The sequence below is a fragment of the Vanacampus margaritifer genome, chromosome 1 (assembly GCF_051991255.1).
Source record: "Vanacampus margaritifer isolate UIUO_Vmar chromosome 1, RoL_Vmar_1.0, whole genome shotgun sequence".
NCBI lineage: Eukaryota > Metazoa > Chordata > Actinopteri > Syngnathiformes > Syngnathidae > Vanacampus > Vanacampus margaritifer.
The window spans coordinates 29,922,378-29,941,418 of NC_135432.1; the positions used below are offsets into that span (position 1 = coordinate 29,922,378).

The 19,041-nt window shown below is 37.3% G+C and overlaps 2 protein-coding genes across 3 annotated transcripts; both read right to left on the reverse strand.

The window, feature by feature from the left end:
• Positions 1-1,061: 1,061 nt before the first annotated feature.
• Positions 1,062-8,586, reverse strand: dnase1l1 (deoxyribonuclease I-like 1). Its single transcript, XM_077546336.1, has 9 exons — positions 8,515-8,586; positions 4,729-4,883; positions 4,372-4,460; positions 4,189-4,278; positions 4,008-4,120; positions 3,780-3,892; positions 2,223-2,380; positions 1,916-2,012; positions 1,062-1,791 (listed from the first exon to the last, which is right to left on the reverse strand). Exons 2-9 carry the CDS (start codon positions 4,873-4,875, stop codon positions 1,681-1,683), a joined length of 918 nt encoding a protein of 305 aa, XP_077402462.1. The 5' UTR covers positions 4,876-4,883; positions 8,515-8,586; the 3' UTR covers positions 1,062-1,680.
• A 2,671-nt stretch (positions 8,587-11,257) lies between these two features.
• Positions 11,258-18,004, reverse strand: LOC144033951 (solute carrier family 46 member 2-like). Of its 2 annotated transcripts, XM_077542390.1 has the most exons (6): positions 17,956-18,004; positions 15,687-15,878; positions 14,305-14,476; positions 14,043-14,126; positions 12,670-12,826; positions 11,258-11,557 (listed from the first exon to the last, which is right to left on the reverse strand). In XM_077542390.1, exons 2-6 carry the CDS (start codon positions 15,780-15,782, stop codon positions 11,413-11,415), a joined length of 654 nt encoding a protein of 217 aa, XP_077398516.1. In that variant the 5' UTR covers positions 15,783-15,878; positions 17,956-18,004; the 3' UTR covers positions 11,258-11,412. The 2 variants fall into 2 exon arrangements, with proteins under 2 accessions (XP_077398516.1, XP_077398509.1); XM_077542383.1 differs by lacking the exon at positions 17,956-18,004 and having other exon boundaries at positions 15,687-15,992.
• Between the last annotated feature and the right edge of the window lie 1,037 nt (positions 18,005-19,041).

Sequence of the window (19,041 nt, forward strand, 5' to 3'; positions counted from 1 at the left end):
TTTTTATACTCGCAACTGCCACTTGTGGCCTAAAATGTAACTGCAGCCTCTGTGTTAAACTCGTGCATGGTGCCACTCCACCCAAGAAATTGTGGCGTGTTCGCCTGAACACAACACACTGAAGGGAAGAAACAAGCTGATAGGCACAGTGGAAGTAAATACGTCAGGGAGGGCACTTTGTACTCATTTGGGCATTGGTGGAGCATGCAGGATGTGGAAAAAGCATGAATATGACCTTTTTGAACTGCACATGGTACCCTTAAAGTATATTTTAATTAATGCCACAAGAAGCCTTATCTAACTAATGAGAGAAAAGTTACAAACATGACTAAATATTGTTCCTTCTATCTTTCACGTTGAGCAAACAATTCTTTTTTTTTTTTTTTACAGCGTGGTAAGACTCGTGCACACCGCGACTATGTGTTCAATTGAAAGACTAAATTTAGAGCTCTGATCACTGTAGCCAGATCAGTTGCATGCTCCCACCGCTTCCCAGCATTATAAATGTACAACAAAACATGGAGCTAATCATGTTTAGCAGATAGATAGCATGGATGTTGTTGTTGATGGATTTTGCTTTGTATGGTAGAGATTCAACTTGCATTTGTAGATGTAGCAATGAACTTTGTTAACTGACGGTGGTTTTCTCATTCTCCTTTACGCAATGATGCCAGTTTCTAACGGGTAAGGAATTGAAGGTGTTAGTTTTCGCCCTTCATTGTCGTGAATCATGGTGCAATGGAAAGACACCATTGTGCTGCAACAAAATGGCGTAAACCACAGAACGCAACTAATGCATTTATAAAGACGGAGGAAGTCACAATTTCCTGACTCCCCTTAACAAATTCATGAAATTTACATGTTTGCAATTTGGAATGATAGCTGGCAATAATATGCATTTATGAAAAAGATTTGAACGCAAACTTCATCCTCTTACGCTTTTCCTTTGCTTCTTTCCTTGTTTGCCGAGTAGATTATAGCTGATGTGGGTGAATATGTTGGCCAGCAGCAATGCATACGTCTGAATATATTCTATGTGTTTTCTTGCAATCCAGCAAAACTGCAATAGGCAGTGTTGTTTATTCATTTGTGTTGATATGGATATTTTGCATACAAACACTAAGCAAACATTGCTTTAAGCATAACAACCACAATCTCTTCCAATATGAAAGATAATGTGTGCATCATGCACATATTTTGGTTTAGAATTAAATACTGATAGATGCGTGATGAAGTACAGCTTTGAACTAACACATCAAAACATTTCAAATAAAAAGTTGATTAACATACGGTACATGTGTAACGCTATTATAATAATTCATACAAAAGCCATAATTTTACTGTATTACAACGCGACATTTTAAGAAATGCTTAATTAATTAATACTGTGTCAATACTATTTCACTATAATATTTGTTCTGGCTGATACCAACAAAAAAAAGCCACTCCTGGTTAGTCAATAAGAAGGCACTAGAAAAGTGATAAAATGTTAAAAAAAAAAAGAAAAAGAAAAGAAGCTTACACTTCCAGCATTGAGGTCATTGCAGGAGATCAAGAGATCTTCTGTGAGGTTAGAAAGTTTGCCCTGTCTATACCTGAAAAATGGTTTTAAGAAAATCTGTTAATTTCACGATACTACACCACACCAACTCCGATAGAATTCCATTCAAACTGGTTGATTCATCTGAAGATGAATAGAAGAAGTGAGACAAGCAAGAGGCTCAAGGAGACTTGTGATGCATTGTTCTTCAGGAGGACCTCAACGGGGTAATGGTCACTGATCTTGAGCGCCTGCGCAGAAAAGAAAATAAAACATTATCATTCTCCAGTTTAACTTAGATTCGAATGATGTTTTATTTCAATATAAATCAAAATGTCACATTAAATGCAGTCATAGAAACATGCAGAGAGTTACCTCTTCCTCTGAGAGACGATACTCCATTTGAAAGTTAAATGGCTTGGCTGAAAAGGGTACAACTGCATTGGCAAATGTGTCACCATGCACAACAATCCTGATGAAACACACAAAAATACCATAAATATACCATAAATATCATTTTAGGTAAACGTGAATAAATAACGAAAAAAAAGAATAATAAATGTCTTACTTTCCCTCAAATGGAAGTGCTCCATATTTCCCTTTTTCCAATTATTTGTATTCAAATTCAATGATTTCACATATACAGTAGAGGATATGTAGGACTTGGTTGTGACTCGTTTACCTGTCATAGGCGCAGGAGGTGGTCTCTCGGACGGTGGTGTCCGTCTTCTCAGGCATCAACCAGAACAGACTCTTGTCTGTAAACAAGGGCAATTTCCCGCGGCTCCTCTTGGAAAGGTAGCTACAGTCAGCATTGAAGTCCCCAAGAAGCATTATCTTCTGTTAAATGTACACACACACACAAAAAAAATATGTTCACTGACTTGACTAGTGAATGTGCTTGTAACTGTGACATACAAACAGAGGAAGCCATGCCAGGCTTTTCATATTCACACAATATTATTATTCTTTTATTATATCATTAGTTCATTTTTTATGAAATGGCTTTCTATTAGGTTTACTTAAATATTTCAATCTGTAATGTAACTTGTTTGTCATGAAAATTTGAAATTTAAAAGAAAGAGGAGGACTTTCCCAGCATGCCGAGCTGCATAGTGAATAGCTATAGCCTGCTAGCGACTTTCGTTATAGCTAATTTCATGTTTTAGCATTACTGTTACTTCTTGTTTGTCTTTCCCTGTTGTGTAGTTGTGTGTGTTTTTCTTTTTTCTTGTGCATAATTTTGTGGCATTGTGAGTTAACTCATTCACTGCCATTGACGGCTTTAGACGTCAAAAATTCATTTGAACTATTTCTGTTAGTTTAACATTTTTTCCACTTTTAACAAGAGTATGGAAACCTAGAAAAAAGTATTTATTGTACATTTAGAACAGATATAAAATTTGTAATTAATTGTGAGTTAACTATTGAAGTCATGCGATTAATTACAAATAAAATCGCCTGCCGACCTAATTTCTTTTTTTTTCTTTTTTTTGGACTGACGACCTAATTTTTAATAATCTTTTCTTTTCGTTTTTAAAATTATCTTTTTTCAAAAAAAAGAAAAGATTGTTAAAATTAGGGTGTCAGGAGATTAAAAATGTTAATTGTAATTAATCGCAAGACTTCAATAGTTAACTCATGATTAATCACAAATTTTATATCTGGTCTAAATGTACAATATTTTTTTTTCTTACTCTTGTTAACAAAAATGGAAAAAAAATGTTAAACTATTAGAAATAGTTCTAATGAATTTTTTACATCTATAGTAAAAATGGCAGTGAATTAGTTAATTTGGTTCCGTTCTGTTTTTTTTTTTCCCTTCCCTTTCCTTTTTCCTTTCCCTTTCCGTTCAGTTTAACGACTGCCCTGATCGTTCATCTCTCTGCTCACCAAGAATGGATGTCAACATGACCGTTTCGACCACTACCTACCGTAGGTTTAGTTAGCTGAGCTCTGCCCTGACTGACCGAGGGTCGAGTGTTTCTACTTTTCTACGCTCTATAAAGTGTTAAAATAGTCTCCATGACAACTTCCAATAGGACTAATCTTTGCTGCAGTTTTAGATACAGTATATATAACACAGATCAAATGCAAAAAAATAAATTGATAGATAGATGGATGGACGGACGGACGGACGGACGGACGGACAGATAGATAGATAGATAGATAGATAGATAGATAGATAGATAGATAGATAGATAGATAGATAGATAGATAGATAGATATGACGTTTTACCTCAGTTTTCCACATCCTCCTTACATGTTGCAAGACATCATAAAGTGCATCAAGCTCCTTCGAGACATTAGCTGGACTGGTGTGTTGCGGGATAAGGACAAACTCCTTAATTGCTGAAGACGCAAGTAAAAATCGAAGAGTGTAAGAATATGGACGCACCTCTGTCCCACATGTATACTTTTTTTCCCATGCAGCTGAAGTTTTTGGAAGACGTGTCAGCAGACTGACCTGTCTTAGGAGCTTTGAAGCGGACAACAAACGGCTCTCTGGAGAACGCATCAACATCTCCTTGCCTGTTGTCAGGGTACTGATACTGGCCCGTGACTGTGACTGTATCAGTCCTGCACACATCACACTTCTGTCAGATTCGTACACTGAGCTGACGTGTGTTTATGTGTATTTTGCTTACCTGTAGACAAACACATACTGCTCCTGGTAGCTTTCAGACCTGCCCAATCTCTCACTCGCCACAGCTTTATACTCATGATAAAGGTCATACCTGAAAATGAATCATATATTAACAGACAGGGACAAGAAGGGGTGACGTATTGATCAAACATCTTTGTGCATGCATGTGTAATCTTTTATTCACTTGTTAAGACGCTCAAGTAACTGGGGCAAAGCTTTTTCTCTGTTGTCTCTCACTTCCTGAAGCAGAGTCACATCGCACCGGGTGATTATCTGCAAGAGGTCATGAAAGAGAGAAAGCATAACAAATTTGATGAGCCTGATGGGAAGGTGGGTTGTGAGTGCTGGGCAATTTAACTACTGGATACAGTAGTTTAGGTAATATTTGGTGTTGTTAGATAATCGAAGCAAACTAGCAGTCTCCTTTAATCTGAGCACAATCCGTCTGTACCTTGACACTACGAACAGTTCACCTCTTTTTTTTTATGATACTCCCCCTTTTTGAGTGACAGCCAAGTTCATCAGCAGTGAGGCGCCTTACCTTAGCGTACGTCTGCATGACATCCTGCTTCTTGGCTTTGGATTCCCCAAAATGTTGAAGGTTGAAGGCACAGATTCTGAAATCTGAAGCCCCCTGTACGCTACACACATCAAGACAGGGAAGCAGGAGGAGGAGGAAGGGCCTCATTGTCCTAGCTGTAAGTATAACATACAAAGATGATTTTGTATGATTACAAATGACAAATACCATGCAGATTACAAGTAAAAGTGAAAGAATAGCTGCAGAGAAACCATCATACAGCACTTGACCTGATCCAAGCATACTCGCACACCTACTATGAAACAAACTTCTTAAAGAGTAAGTCAACACAAAATCAACTTCTTTTTTTTGCTGATAAACTGGTGTCTACAAATGCTGTCTACATGTCCTGGTCATTATTTTTGACATTTTAGTGCATGTTTGTTGAAAGCTTGAATTTGGGTCAAAAACCGTGTGTTCGGTGCCATCTTAAGGTTGCACACTGGGATAAACACAATTTGCCTGTTTGTCCTCTCATTACACGAGAAGTTCTAAACTACGTTACTTGTGGCGCATGACGTAGTCTCCCCCGCCACCCACCGGCTCATTCTCATACACGCCTCCTTAAACAGCTTCTTATCAAGTTGTTGCTGTCAATCACAGCCAGACCACGCCCAACCCTCTCCCCATTCGCAACCCAATGATCCTCCTGGCTGATTAATATTACATTTGTGGAACATGAGTTGTGCAGCAAATTCCAACTGTTTTTATCCATCTCGGGGGTGCGGCCATTTTGGCACTTGCTGTCAACTGAAGATGACATTATAGTTGTTCAGGGCTCAGGCATCGACCAATCACAGCTCACCTGTTTTCCGAAGCTGAGCTGTGATTGGCTGTTACCTGAGACCTGAACAACTGGACAGCAAGTGGCAAAATGGCCACCTTCTGATATGGATAAAAACGGCTGGATTTTGCTGCACAACTCATGTTCCACTAACACAATATTAACCAGAATACCATATTTAAACTACTTGTGGCTGCATAGAACATATTATTGGCAATATTTTTTTTATTTTGGGGGGGATTTACTTCCACTTTAAAGCATAAACTTCAACCTGAATTAAGACTTTGTTGTTGTTATTGTTTTAATTAGTTAGTTCGTAAATATTTCCTAATAAATATACAGTGTGGGCAATACGTTTCCGTACATCATTTTAAACTAACTCAAAAAAATTTATTGGCCGATTAATCTATTTTGGTCACTGTGTGGTCACGGAGCGGCATGGTGTTTGTCGGCGTGTGGAGTGGAGGACCCAAAATGCAGGGAGGCAGGAGAACCACAGCAGGAGTGCAGGCGAGACTGGCGTGCTTTATTTTACAAACAAACACTAACCAGGGTACTGGTTAGTATTAAAATAAACAAGGAACTGAAAAGTTACAAAAATCAAAATGACAGCCAGCACTCCGGTGGCCGTGACAAGCGGCAATGATCCCACACTGAACTGATCACCACCCGGGAATTAAATACACCCACACAAATTAGGGTAACTAATCACAGCTGGGGTCAGGCACAAGTGGCTGAGGGCCCGGATTGGTCAGCCTGCGGAAGGGCAGGAATCCACTCAGGACCAATCGGGATCCTCAACCAAAGCCAGATCTTCCCAGACATGACAATTTTATTTGGAAAGTTTTTTTGGGGGGTTTCAGGGGCTTCCACAATTCAAAGTGTATCCCCACTGATGTACAGTGTACACTGCTCGCAATAACAACATAGCTGCAAAGAGAGAGGAGCTAAAAGCACAGTCAGCGTTGCTAACTTCCCAATTTGGTTGCTATATTTACCTCAGAACTTTCCCAACCCCTTTAGCAATTGTTTGAAAAAAATGATAATTATTTATTTATTTATTTTAATTAAAAAATTTAATATATATATTTTTTTAAATGATAATAATAGACTGGCGAATTTAATCCTAAACTAAAAGAAACACACACACAGTCAATCACACAACATTGCATAACATTGCAAAAGCAGAGCTGTATCAACATGTTGGAAACTTTTGCCCGATGGTATGTGCTTCAAAACTGCAAATATTTTTGCTTAAGTCGCCCTATCTCAACTCTATAACTCTATATGAGAAAAGAGCATGAGGACTGGGGGAGATTATATTTTACATATTGTATATATAGTACATACCAGACAGGTGAAAATATGATGAGAGGAGCAAAACAATGTCTTGAGTGTGTGCTACTGTGTAACTTTCCTTGTGTGCAGCTTTAAAGTATTTAACTTGTGTTTTTTTCCCCCTTGCACTATAGCTTCCAATGTGAAGCACAATATTGCAATTGTATCGCTGTTAAAATGACAAATAGTAGACAACGGTATACATGGCATATAGTCACAAGGCTGGGTGGAATATTCATAATAGTACTTATCTTTGGGTGTGGCACTTGCGGAAGTGCTATTGTTAGTCGTATTAGTCATGGGGAGAAAGATATTTAAAATTGTGGGAAAGCCACACAACAGTCACAACATTAGGTACCCTTGCATAATCCAATACATCTGCATATACAAAAATAATAATGCTAGGGAGGTATTCATTTAACGCTGTAAATACTGTGATGGAATATACTGAAAAATGTCAGATATTTTCCTTCTTCCATCCTTATTATGAGAATCAAGTACCTCACAGTATGATACAACACAGTTCTACATTATATACTGTACAGTATAAAGGGTGGGCAAAGGTTTTTCAGTCCGGTCCGCTATGAATTTACATGATCCTATAATATGCGCTGCAAGGAGTTAAAGCATGTTTTTCGGGAGTTAAAGCATGTTTTTCAATGTTATTTATTTTTTGTTTTTGTTTTGTTTTACTCTAGTAAAAACTTTTGTTAATGGTCTTTCATTGAAAATGCAATACAAAATATTAGTAAAACAATATTTTGTCCTTTGTATTTAATAAATTGTGGTTTTAACCATTTTTTATTTTATTATATAAGGGTTAATTTATTATCATTTGTTTACCAATAAATACATTAAGAATTCACTATTTACTTATTTAAGCATTATTATGCAAATAAAAAAAAAAATCCCATCTATGAAGGACATGGTTGTATATATTTATATTTAAATGTACAATTTTCTGAATATGTCAATGAAAGTGGACCTCAAAGTAGACTATAAAAGCGTACCTAATGAAGAGGCAGGTGAGTGCAGTTTTACTCCAAATATTTGAAGATTGATTAGATGGACTGTGAAGAAACTGGCTTTTGATGCAAAGGTAAGAAAGTGTGTGATTCACATCCAATGTAACATAAATGATTTATCATCATTAAATTAATTATTAAACCCAATGTTTTCTGACTTCCTCTGTGATATTATGTGGGTCTTATTGGGTTGAAAAAGGAAATTAATATAAAGCAGGACTAAAATAGGACATCATTTAATGTAATCATAAAAGGTCATCCAGCCTATACGGTAAATGAGGGTGAATTATTATTATTATTATTATTATCATGTGTTGGAAAATTATTTATACATTCACAGATCTAAATTTGTCAACCTGCATCCTCCTCATTAGGAGGACCAACAAAAATCTCTACATTAAATATGACGTTTGTTACACACAAATTCATGCTGACCAGACCATAAAAGTTTAGAGTGAATTATCTTCATTTGTTCCACAATCTCTCTAACAAACATGCTCACACACACATACAATCCCGTCAGATATTTTCCTGAACCATTGTGTGTAAGAATCCTGCAATGAGAATTAAAACAAAACAAAACAAAACACACAATCTTACCAGGTTCGGTTGCGTTTTGCTAACAGCTTCTTCCTTTGTGAAACATGAAGCCTGCCCTACAAATGCCTGTCCAACGTGACTATTTCCTGTGGGCGGGACTTTCCGATACAGTACTTGGTAAGTCTACAGTGCACATGCTGCAGTACAGCCGGGCATAGTTTCCTATGGGAGGTGACTGTCAGGTTTCACTTCCCTTTTCCCTTTAATCAAATTCAGTGGGATGATTCTTCACCAAGTGTTCATAAAAAAAATAACAGCTGTGTATAAAATGCCTTTATAACGTGTTTATTGTTTGAAAAATACATGGGATCCTCTGTTGAACTAGTTCACACATTCAAAAACATGACATGCTGTGATGATGACATTTTCTCACAGTCAGCTGTGTGTAGGATTTAAACTTGAAAGGTTCTGAACCCCCAATTTGAATATTAATCATACAGCAGTTTGGTAAGAGTAAAATTTTAATAAATACTGGTTAACTCATTAACTGCCATTGACGGCTATAGACGTCAAAAATTCATGTGAACTATTGCTATTTGTTTCACATTTTTTTCAACTTTTGTAAACAAGAGTATGAAAATCTATAAAAAATATTGTACATTTAGAACAGATGTAAAAATTTGTGATTAATCGTGAGTTAACTATTGAAGTCATGCGATTAATTACAATTTTAAAAAATGTAATCGTTTTGCCATGAATGTCTCTGATTTGCCGTGAATGCTTGTAGACATTTACAAGCGGTTATGAATAACACAAATGTGCACACTTAGGCCACTGCGCGGTCGCAACGTGCAAGCTGTCTCGTCGAGACCACTTAGCGGCCGGTTAGCATCACAAAGTCATGTCAACTAGGTGGCGAGTTGCCAGTCACGGCAAATTATCCACTGCGGATTGTATCTTGACAAAACAATACGCAACGGCTTCTTATTATCCAGCCACCGTCTGCTTTATCATATCTGACCTCTTGTAACCAAACAACCTCCACACAACAAATGTAGCTCCCACGTTAGGCACTAAAGATACACTAGTAATATGATAGAAGGTGCACATCTCTTATTAGAAAGGATAGGAAGGAAGGCTAAATCAAAAATGTTAACCTTACATCTTTCCCGTTTGCAGTCGTGTCACACTGTTGGGACCGATACATTATGTTTAAACGTGTTGCAAATCCAGCTCTGAAAAGCCTTTCACTAACAAAACAGTCCTTTGAGAAATGCTCCAGACACTTGAGCCTTGGAAGACATTTGTCTTTTTACCAGAAAAAAATCATGATACTTTTACATTCATATTTTGCTGTGTCTGTAAGAGCAAAGAACTTCATAAAGCAAGAAAAGTACGCTTTGTGTGTGGAGTTTTCCTTTTAAGTTCGCTGGCTGTCTAGCAGCACAGAGTCACGTGTCGTGAGGACAGCACAGGAAGAGAAAGCTAAAGAAGTCGCGGACTGACTTTTTTCATACGTGGTTGGATTGTAGACAGGCCGGGGATGCATATTATTGATGGAAAAACCCACTAAAGTGCATTTTCATACTATGGGACTTTTAAGATAGGCACCAATCCCGCACCTCAAGTGCAGCACTATTTGCCCACCCCTTTTTTCTCTTATCTCTCCTAGCATGCCTGCATTGGGGGTGATATACTTCGCTGTGGGGTGTGCAACAAAAATATCAGAGAATAGCAGTTTAAGAATTTCCTTTTGAAGAATTAGAACAAGGATAATTGATAGAAATACATACAAGTGTACATATGAACATATCGTCACCCTCTTAACTCTTTTACCGGCAAAAACGTTTAATGACGTATACTAAAATCCAAATGAATGCTGCCAAAAACGTTAATTGACGTTTACTACGTTTTGTTTTGTTTTTCTCAATGGGCAGTGGAAGTTGTTGCGCAGCGCTGTTTTGTGAATGGGCTGGAAAAATCCCAAAACACAACTTACTTTGGCCAGCAGATGGCAGTATTGTATCTCTTTTCAATGGGCTCCCAGTAGTATGAAATTACGCTGAAACATGACCAATCTGATGAAATAGAACGTTTTCAAGGATGACGTGAATGATCAAAGCCTTTGTCACATTAAATCTAATCCACAGAGCGCCACTAAACAAAAAAGATTAGTGTCAAAGTCATTGTTGTGCAGAAAATGTATCTTTCTCCTTATCTTTTCAATTTTTACTCAATGTCACTCAAATGACCTATTTTCAAATGGTGATTACTAAAGAACGGAATAAGTTAGGAACATACTCTTTTTTCTAATGAAAGAATAAAACGCGACACCATGTTTATGTAGTCATAGCACACGATATTCTGTTGTATGCCTTGAAAGATGAGTGAAAATGCTCGAAATCAAGTCGGGGTTTGTTTTTGGATAACGTTCGGCAGTAAAAGAGTTAAAATAATTGCCAAAGTCATTTTTTTTTGCACACAAAAAAAATATATAAAAAAATAAATCATGATGCAAATGGTTCAATATGTTTGTGGTTCCTGAAAAAGCTGAAAAAAAGGACTTTGGCGATTATTTTAAGAAGGCGTCAATATACTTTATATACTGTACATATATACAGATATAGGCTATATAGTAGATAAAGTATATATATATATATATATATATATATATCAGTTATATCTGTAAACATACAAATATCTGCTCAGCGTTACACAGAGGAGGTTTTCAATTAGATTGACTATTGAAACCAGTCAGTTTCCACTTTCCAGATTTAGTAAAGTTGCTTTGTGTGTGCATAAATAATGTTCAGTTTTGTTTTTGAAATCAGTCTAATTACTTGCAATGCGTGTATTGAAAATAAAATGTGAAAACGCCAAAGCATCATATTAAGCTGTCTGAACCCAGAATAGACATTATTTTCTCAGAGGGTAAATTCTTGTTCTCATTCTGTTCCTTTATTGAACACAGGAAGGACACTGCTTGCAAATAGTTTTGTCGTCACTGGGTTCTTCCGTTTCAAGTAAAAGGTCATGTTGACCCGCCTCTTCGTCTTCAATGACCTGATGGATGCACCCAAAAGACAGTCTACTGTTGAATATTCTAAAAAGGAAAGACATAGAAGAGAGCTATGAGTTGCCACATTTAAAGGAGACAATATGCCTTTTGTAACAATTTAGAGCTAAATAATTACTTGTCACATCTTTTGTTTTGCTATATTTAGCAACTTTTTAAGATTCAAGTATAGGCTCTGTTTTCCTGCCCAATGCAAGCGCGAGTCGTGGCCTAAATCTGCGCAGGGGCAAGCTGGACTACATTTGGTATTTTCGCAGACCAGTGCAAGCTGGGGCAGCATGGTGTATTTTTGAAAAAGCGCCGTTGTGGGTGTGGACAGAGCCAACTTGTATCACTGCCTATCAAAGCGGCTCCTCGCACTCTGGACGAGATACACAAAATATGTTAAGAAATTGCAAGCAGATTTCCATGAGAAGATGATGTAAAGTTGGCCAGAGAGATCACAGATAGAGAAGTGGGTACTTGGATTCTACCTTCCTATTATCATACATGTCCGTGAGTGACTTCAGTTCATTTGATGAGCTTGTGTCTTTGAGTTCACGACCAGATCATTTCTTTGGTAAAGGGTCATCTTTGTCTCATCAGTCCATAAAACATTTTCCTAGAAATACTGAGGTGTGTCCTGTGCAAACTTTAGATTGTGATGCTGTCACTCCTTTCTCTGCAGGTTTAACCGATGTCACTAACAGTTGTTTTAGACAGTACTGTATTTCTTTATAGCTATGCGTCACCAACAGCTGCTGCTTTCCTGGAACTACCTGTTTAACGTTTGTTCTTTCGTATAGCAGTGAAATCTTTCTTCTGCAGGACATTCCAAATGGTTGTACAATTCTGGGCATAGCCACAGATTGCGCTGTGGCTCTGATTGATCTTCTCTCACCTCCACAAATGCTCGTATTTTCACCCATAGACAGCCCTCTGGTATTCATCTTGGTTACCCCTCTAAGAAGTATACTGTAGATATTGTTGTTATTCATAAAAAAATAAATAAAATAAAATACAAATCTGAAACTCATCGTATAGGCAAGCATGTCAAGTCACATGTTCCTATAATTTTGTTCAATTTTGTTTGTACTGCACTGCAATATCATTTCAGGTATATTATGTGTTTGTTTGTATACGTTACACATGCAGCGTACCTTATGGGTATGATGGCCACAATGGAGATCAAGCCGGATAGTATCAGGACAAAGCCAGGGAACCAACTCAAAGTCTCTTGGTAAATCTTGGCGTACAGCAGGTTAGTTCCCGCACTGGATATTTTCAAAGACAGCTGCAGCGCGATGAGGACTTTACCTGGGAATGAGAGGAACTCAGATGAAAAGATTGCTATTTATAAAAAAACATTACATTATCATTTAACACTTCACTTGCTAAATATATGCAGCAGTAGTAACTATTAGTCAGGGGAACTTCAATATATTTTACCAACAAACATGTTTTATTTGCAACAAACATCACTTTCTTTTTGTTTACATCATTCCTCTATTTTCCAGGCTGTCAAGGCTGAATTAATTGTGACCTTTGCAAGTTATTGCCAAGTAGTAAAGTCCACTATGCCTCCACCTACTCAAGACAAACTACTACACATCTTAACTCATTCACTGCCATTGACGGCTATAGACGTCAAAAATTCGTTTGAACTATTTCTATTAGTTTAACATTTTTTCCACTTTTATTAACAAGAATGTGAAATCCTAGATTAGATGACTTCAATAGTTAACTCACGATTAATCACAAATTTTATATCTGTTATAAATGTACAATAAAAAAATTCCTAGGTTCTCATACTCTTGTTAACAAAAGTGGAAAAAATTTTAGATCTGTTTTACAAATTTTAGATCTGTTCTTAAATGTACAATATATTTTTCTAGGTTTTCATATTCTTGTTAACAAAAGTGGGAAAAAAAGTTAAACTAATTGAAATAGTTTAAATGAATTTTTGACATCTATAGCTGTCAATGGCAGTGAATGAGTTAATTGGAATAAGAGAATGAAAGAAGCAAGCTTTTTCCAAGTGCTTGTGTTATTATAAAGCCAAGGTACTATTGACTAATTAACTGACTGGAAGCCCATCATCATTTAAATTACTATCCTTTTATTAGGATAGGATTTTATTTACTTGGGTCCTTGGTTGCATCTTTGTCAGAACGCTTGATAAATCCGACTTCCACAAACTTCTCCAAAAAGAAATTAAAAAAAATTCTTACAAGCAGAAATTGGCCCAAGTACGCACTGACACTTGGCACACATACCACTGATCAACTCATGTTTAATGAGATTTCCATAAATCAATATTCTTTAGTGCTTATCTTCACTACAGTCAGAGTCAGATGGAGCCGATGCCTGCTGACATAAAATGGTTGCCAGCCAATCGTGGGTTGGGGTGTATAGACAAACAATCATTCACACTTGCATGTCTTTGAATGTGGCAACAAGCCAGAGTACCTGAAGAAATGCCACACAAGCACAGGGAGAACATGCAAACTCCAGCCAATAAATAATAACTCACTGTATGAAGAACCGTGCACTTGCTGGGACAGTAGAGAATAGATCAACGGAACTGGCATCAGGGAGAAGAGTGCCAGGACACGGGCTACAGAGACAAGGTCCTGGTGTTAACATTGTTGGACCACAACCTTTGAAAATACACGAGGTGCATAAGATGGAAAAAGACCACTGTGTCAAGTTCGAAGAAAATTGGATAGAAATTTAAGAAAAAATCTTTTTAGTGGTATAATTAAAAAAAAAAATGTAATGCCAAAATAACTTACCAATGAAGAACATGTATGTGGTGGTGGCAAAGGCCATAGGAAGCATGCTGGCGGCATTGGAGAGCAAGCCGATAGTGATCAGAGAGCAATCACTGAGCCACCTTGATAAAACCACGGAACTCAGGAAGCTTGAGAGTGTAATCAGGAAGCCTGAGGCATTCCCATAGCTAACCTGCAGGAGCAGCATAGGTCAAAGTTACAACAAGCTTGAGTGGGCTACACGTAGCAATAATAGGCTGAATCTATACATTCTCTCCTCCATCCACTTCCAATCAAAGTCAGCAAATGAACGATTTTCAAAAGAGCCAGTTTGCCTGCCTGATCTACACAGAAAACCGCCAGGGCCAACAATCATAAATGCCAAACCTGGTAAATATTTTTGCAAATCCTTGTGTGTGGCTAAGCTGTAAAAATAGCAACACATTGATATATTGATTATGGATGCACAGAAAATGTGTGCTTCACTTTGTTAAAAATCATTTTTACAAATTCCCGTCCCTATTGCAGTTGCCAGTTACATTGTCTGCTGTCCTTGGTCGTCAGTCAGAGTGCTTCTTTAAATGGCTGCATTCTGTTTATGTCACAGTCAATGGAGTCAAATGGCTCTAGAGTACATACGAAGATTTGTGGTTGTAAATATTGAACTTGTGTAAGATTGTTAGGCCCGATTCCTTTCGTACCCTATTATTGGGACAAAACCACGCTTAACACCCTTGGCTCAGACAGAAGGACAATCTTATAGGACAATCTAAGAGTCGTGTTTTTGCTTTGAAGGAAGAAGCCAGGATACAGAGACCACACGAATGTAGTGTGTATATTAACTCATTTGCTGCCATTGACGGCTATAGATGTGAAAAATTCATTTGAACTATTTCTATTTAACTTTTTTTCCATTTTTGTTAACAAGAGTATAAAAACCTACATTTTTTTTTTACATTTAGAACGGATGTAAACTTATTTTTTAATAATCTTTTCTTTAAAAATAAATAAATTTTAAAAAGAAAAGAAACTTTTTTTTAAAGAAAAGATTATTAAAAAGTAGGGGCATCAGGCGATTACAATTTTTAATCGTAATTAATCGCATGACTTCACTAGTTAACTCACGATTAATCCCAATTTTTATATCTGTTTTAATACAATTAAAACAATTCTAGGTTTTCAAACTCTTGTTAACAAAAGTGGGGAAAAAATGTTAAACTAATAAACTGAAATGAATGAAAAATAAAATGAATTTTTGACGTCTTTAGCCGTCAATGGAAGTGAATGAGTTAATGTCATACAATGTGCTTATGATCAGCATTTACTAAAAAATTTAAAATATTTTACTTGTAGCACAAACGTCAATGGTGCAACAGCCAGCAGGTATTTTAAAATGGACTCACCTGGGTCACACTCCAGTGAAGAGGCTCCATTAACTGAAATAAGACCAGAACGTTTCTCGTTGAAGAATCTATAGCATTGTAGAGGAGTCCGGACATCCACAGCAGTATTATGTTCGCAACTTTGCGTGGATGGTCACATGTGGTGTCATTGTTGGCTTTATTCAAACTCCTGTTATCACTCAATGCTCCTGCCTGCATGGAAATACATTACTGTACATACACTTTGACAAATTAATCAAATCATATCACTATATCATCATGAGTGCATTCTTTAGGAAGATAGGTCGGCCTTTCGCAGACTACATGTGGATGTATGAGTAAGTTATGTTTTGTGTAACTCATTCACTGCCATTGACGCCTATAAACGTCAAAAATTCATTTGAACTATTTCTATTAGTTTAACATTTTTTTCCCACTTTTGTTAACAAGAGTATCAAAACCTAGATTTTTTTTTTGTACATTTAGAACAGATATAAAAAAATTGATTAATCGTGAATTAACTAGTGAAGTCATGCGATTAATTACAATTAAAAAAATTTAATCGCCTGACGGCCCTAATTTTTTGTAATCTTTTCTTTTCTCTTCTTTTAAATCGCGTCAGGCGAATAAATTTTTTTATTGTAATTAATCGCATCACTTCAATAGTTAACTCATTATTAATCACAAATTTTAGATCTGTTCTTAAATGTACAATATATTTTTCTAGGTTTTCATATTCTTGTTAACAAAAGTGGAAAAAAAAGTTAAACTAATAGAAATAGTTCAAATGAATTTTTTACGTCTATAGCCGTCAATGGCAGTGAATGAGTTAAGATGTGTAGTAGTTTGTCTTGAGTAGGTGGAGGCATAATGGACTTCACTACTTGGCAATAACCTGCAAAGGTTTTTCCCACATTTGTGAACAAGAGTATGAAAACCTAGACATTTTTAAAAAAAAAAAACTACTTTAAAAAAAAAAAAAAAAGATTATTAAAAATTAGGGTGTCAGGCGATTAAAAATTTAATTGTAATTAATCGCATGTCTTCAAAAGTTAACTCATGATTATTCACAAATTTTATATCTGTTTTAAATGTACAATATTTTTTTCTAGGTTTTCATACTCCTGTTAACAAAAGTGAACAAAAATGTTAAACTAACAAAATACAATACAAAAAAACAATAGCTAATGATGTATTTACACACTGCAACAAACAAACCTTCAGGCTCGACCAGGTTGGTTTGTGAGAAAGAATTCCAGTTTTGTCTCCCACTGTCTTTTGTTCAGGTTGTATTCAATTTCGTTGGACCTTGTGGTACAGTGACAATGAAGGTATTCTATTCTAGATTAGTCTTGACATGAGTCAATTTCTGATTCATCCAGAATGGATGAGGTAAAAAAATATATATATTTTAATAAAAGTTTTAAGTATTAACAGATAGTCAGGCAGGGCGGATTTGAATTTGAGTTATTTTCTTCATGGCTAGTGTTCTTGGACAAAAGTTAAATACATACAGTAAAAGAATATACACTAGCATAAATTGACGCCATTAACTTAAACTGAAAGTTATTTGTCAGGCGGCATAAAGTCAACAAACCAATTACCTCCGGCTGTATTTGTGATACTAAAAGTATGAGCCACAGAACACTCGCCTGTAGGAAGAAGATCACGTAGAGCATGCAGGATGCATGAAGCAGAAAACACAGCAGCAAGGTGACAACACCTGGTCTCAGGGTCGTACCGGAGAAATCATACAAGTGTCCGGCCGTGACACATCCCACAACACCAGATAGTCCACTGATAAGATCCGCTCTCATCAACACTTTGGATCTGTCCTGCCCCGTGGAGCTAAGCGACAACAAAGTCAAGATGCCACTCCAGAACACAGTGGAGCCCCCACACAATCCAGTGATGATTACCTCCACCCACAAGATTTTGAGAGGCCAGTCCAGTATCAACATGAATAGCACCACAAGCCGGGACAGCATTAGGCCAAGCAATGGGACCGTAATCAGGCTTTTCCTCCAGCCCATGTCCCCAAGCCATGCCAGCAAAAGGCCTGGAAGGATGGGAACCAGTTGACTCAGGACTCTGTAAGTCATGAAGAAGTTGGACACAGACACCTGCCAGCTGTCTTCCAAACGGGATCGGTTGCTAACCGATTGGCTTGTAGCATTAACGTATCGTTCCTTTATCACCATCGGCAGAACAGTCAAGAAGAACGCGTTCCCCAACTGGACACCCATTGCTACGAGCTGAATGCCCCACAAAAAGTGGACTCTGTGCATACCTGTGACTAGATGAGACGTACAGGACAGTGCGTCGTGTGAACTGCAGCTTTGTCAACGCCTGTGGAAAGGAATGGCTCTTACACTGGTGGCGGAGCAAATCATGAATCTTTTGTCTGCTTAAACAAACATTCATATTACTTAAGCACATAGAGTAACCGAAGGGGAGATCAAAAAAGCAAGCACAAAATATATATTTATATATATATATTGTATGTATATATATATATATATATATATATATATATATATATATATATATATATATATATATATATATATATATATATATATATATATATATATATTTATATATATATATAGAAAGAGAGAGAGAGAGCGAGAGAGGAGCAAATTCTTCCTGGGTATGTAAACTTATGAGCACAACATACTGTAGTTTATTTCTGCTTTACTTGACAATAATAAATGGCAAAAGCTTTTTTTTTTTTTTTTTGGGGAGATCTCAGTATTGATCATTTGAAATGTCATCATCATTGTTCTCCCTTTTTTTTTTTTTTTTTGTATGTGTGTTTGTGCGTGTGTGCGTGCGTGTGTGTGTGCGTGTGTGCGTGCGTGCGAAAAAAAATAAAATAAATAAGAATTCCCATACCGTTCACCTAAACCGAACACCTCAAAATCCAGCCAGAGTCGTGGGGCCGCCAGGAGACCCAAAGGGGGACCAAAGAAAAGAAAGAAAAGCGAAGCCCAGCACCGACCAGACACCACCCACCGGGCCACCAACCTTCACCAACCCCAAAGACATCCAAACTCCAACAAATCAGGGAAACCTCAAGGGCCCAAAGGAGAAACTGAGGAAAGGTAGAAAGGACAGACGAAGCAGAGTGAGATCCACAGACACCAGCCTCCACCGAATCAATGACCTGAGGGAGAAACAAATTGTGTCTGAGTCTCGATAGATGCTGGTGTGGTGGATCTAGCATGCATGAAAATCTCCACCAAAGAGGGGAGCCGTCGACCCCCGCCAGGACAGAGCAAGCGCAACACCTCAGGGCCCCCCAGGCCGCGGCCGCGCCAAAGGACGACCCCCGGGCCCCGCAGGGGCCACCGGCCGGAGAGCAAACCCCGGA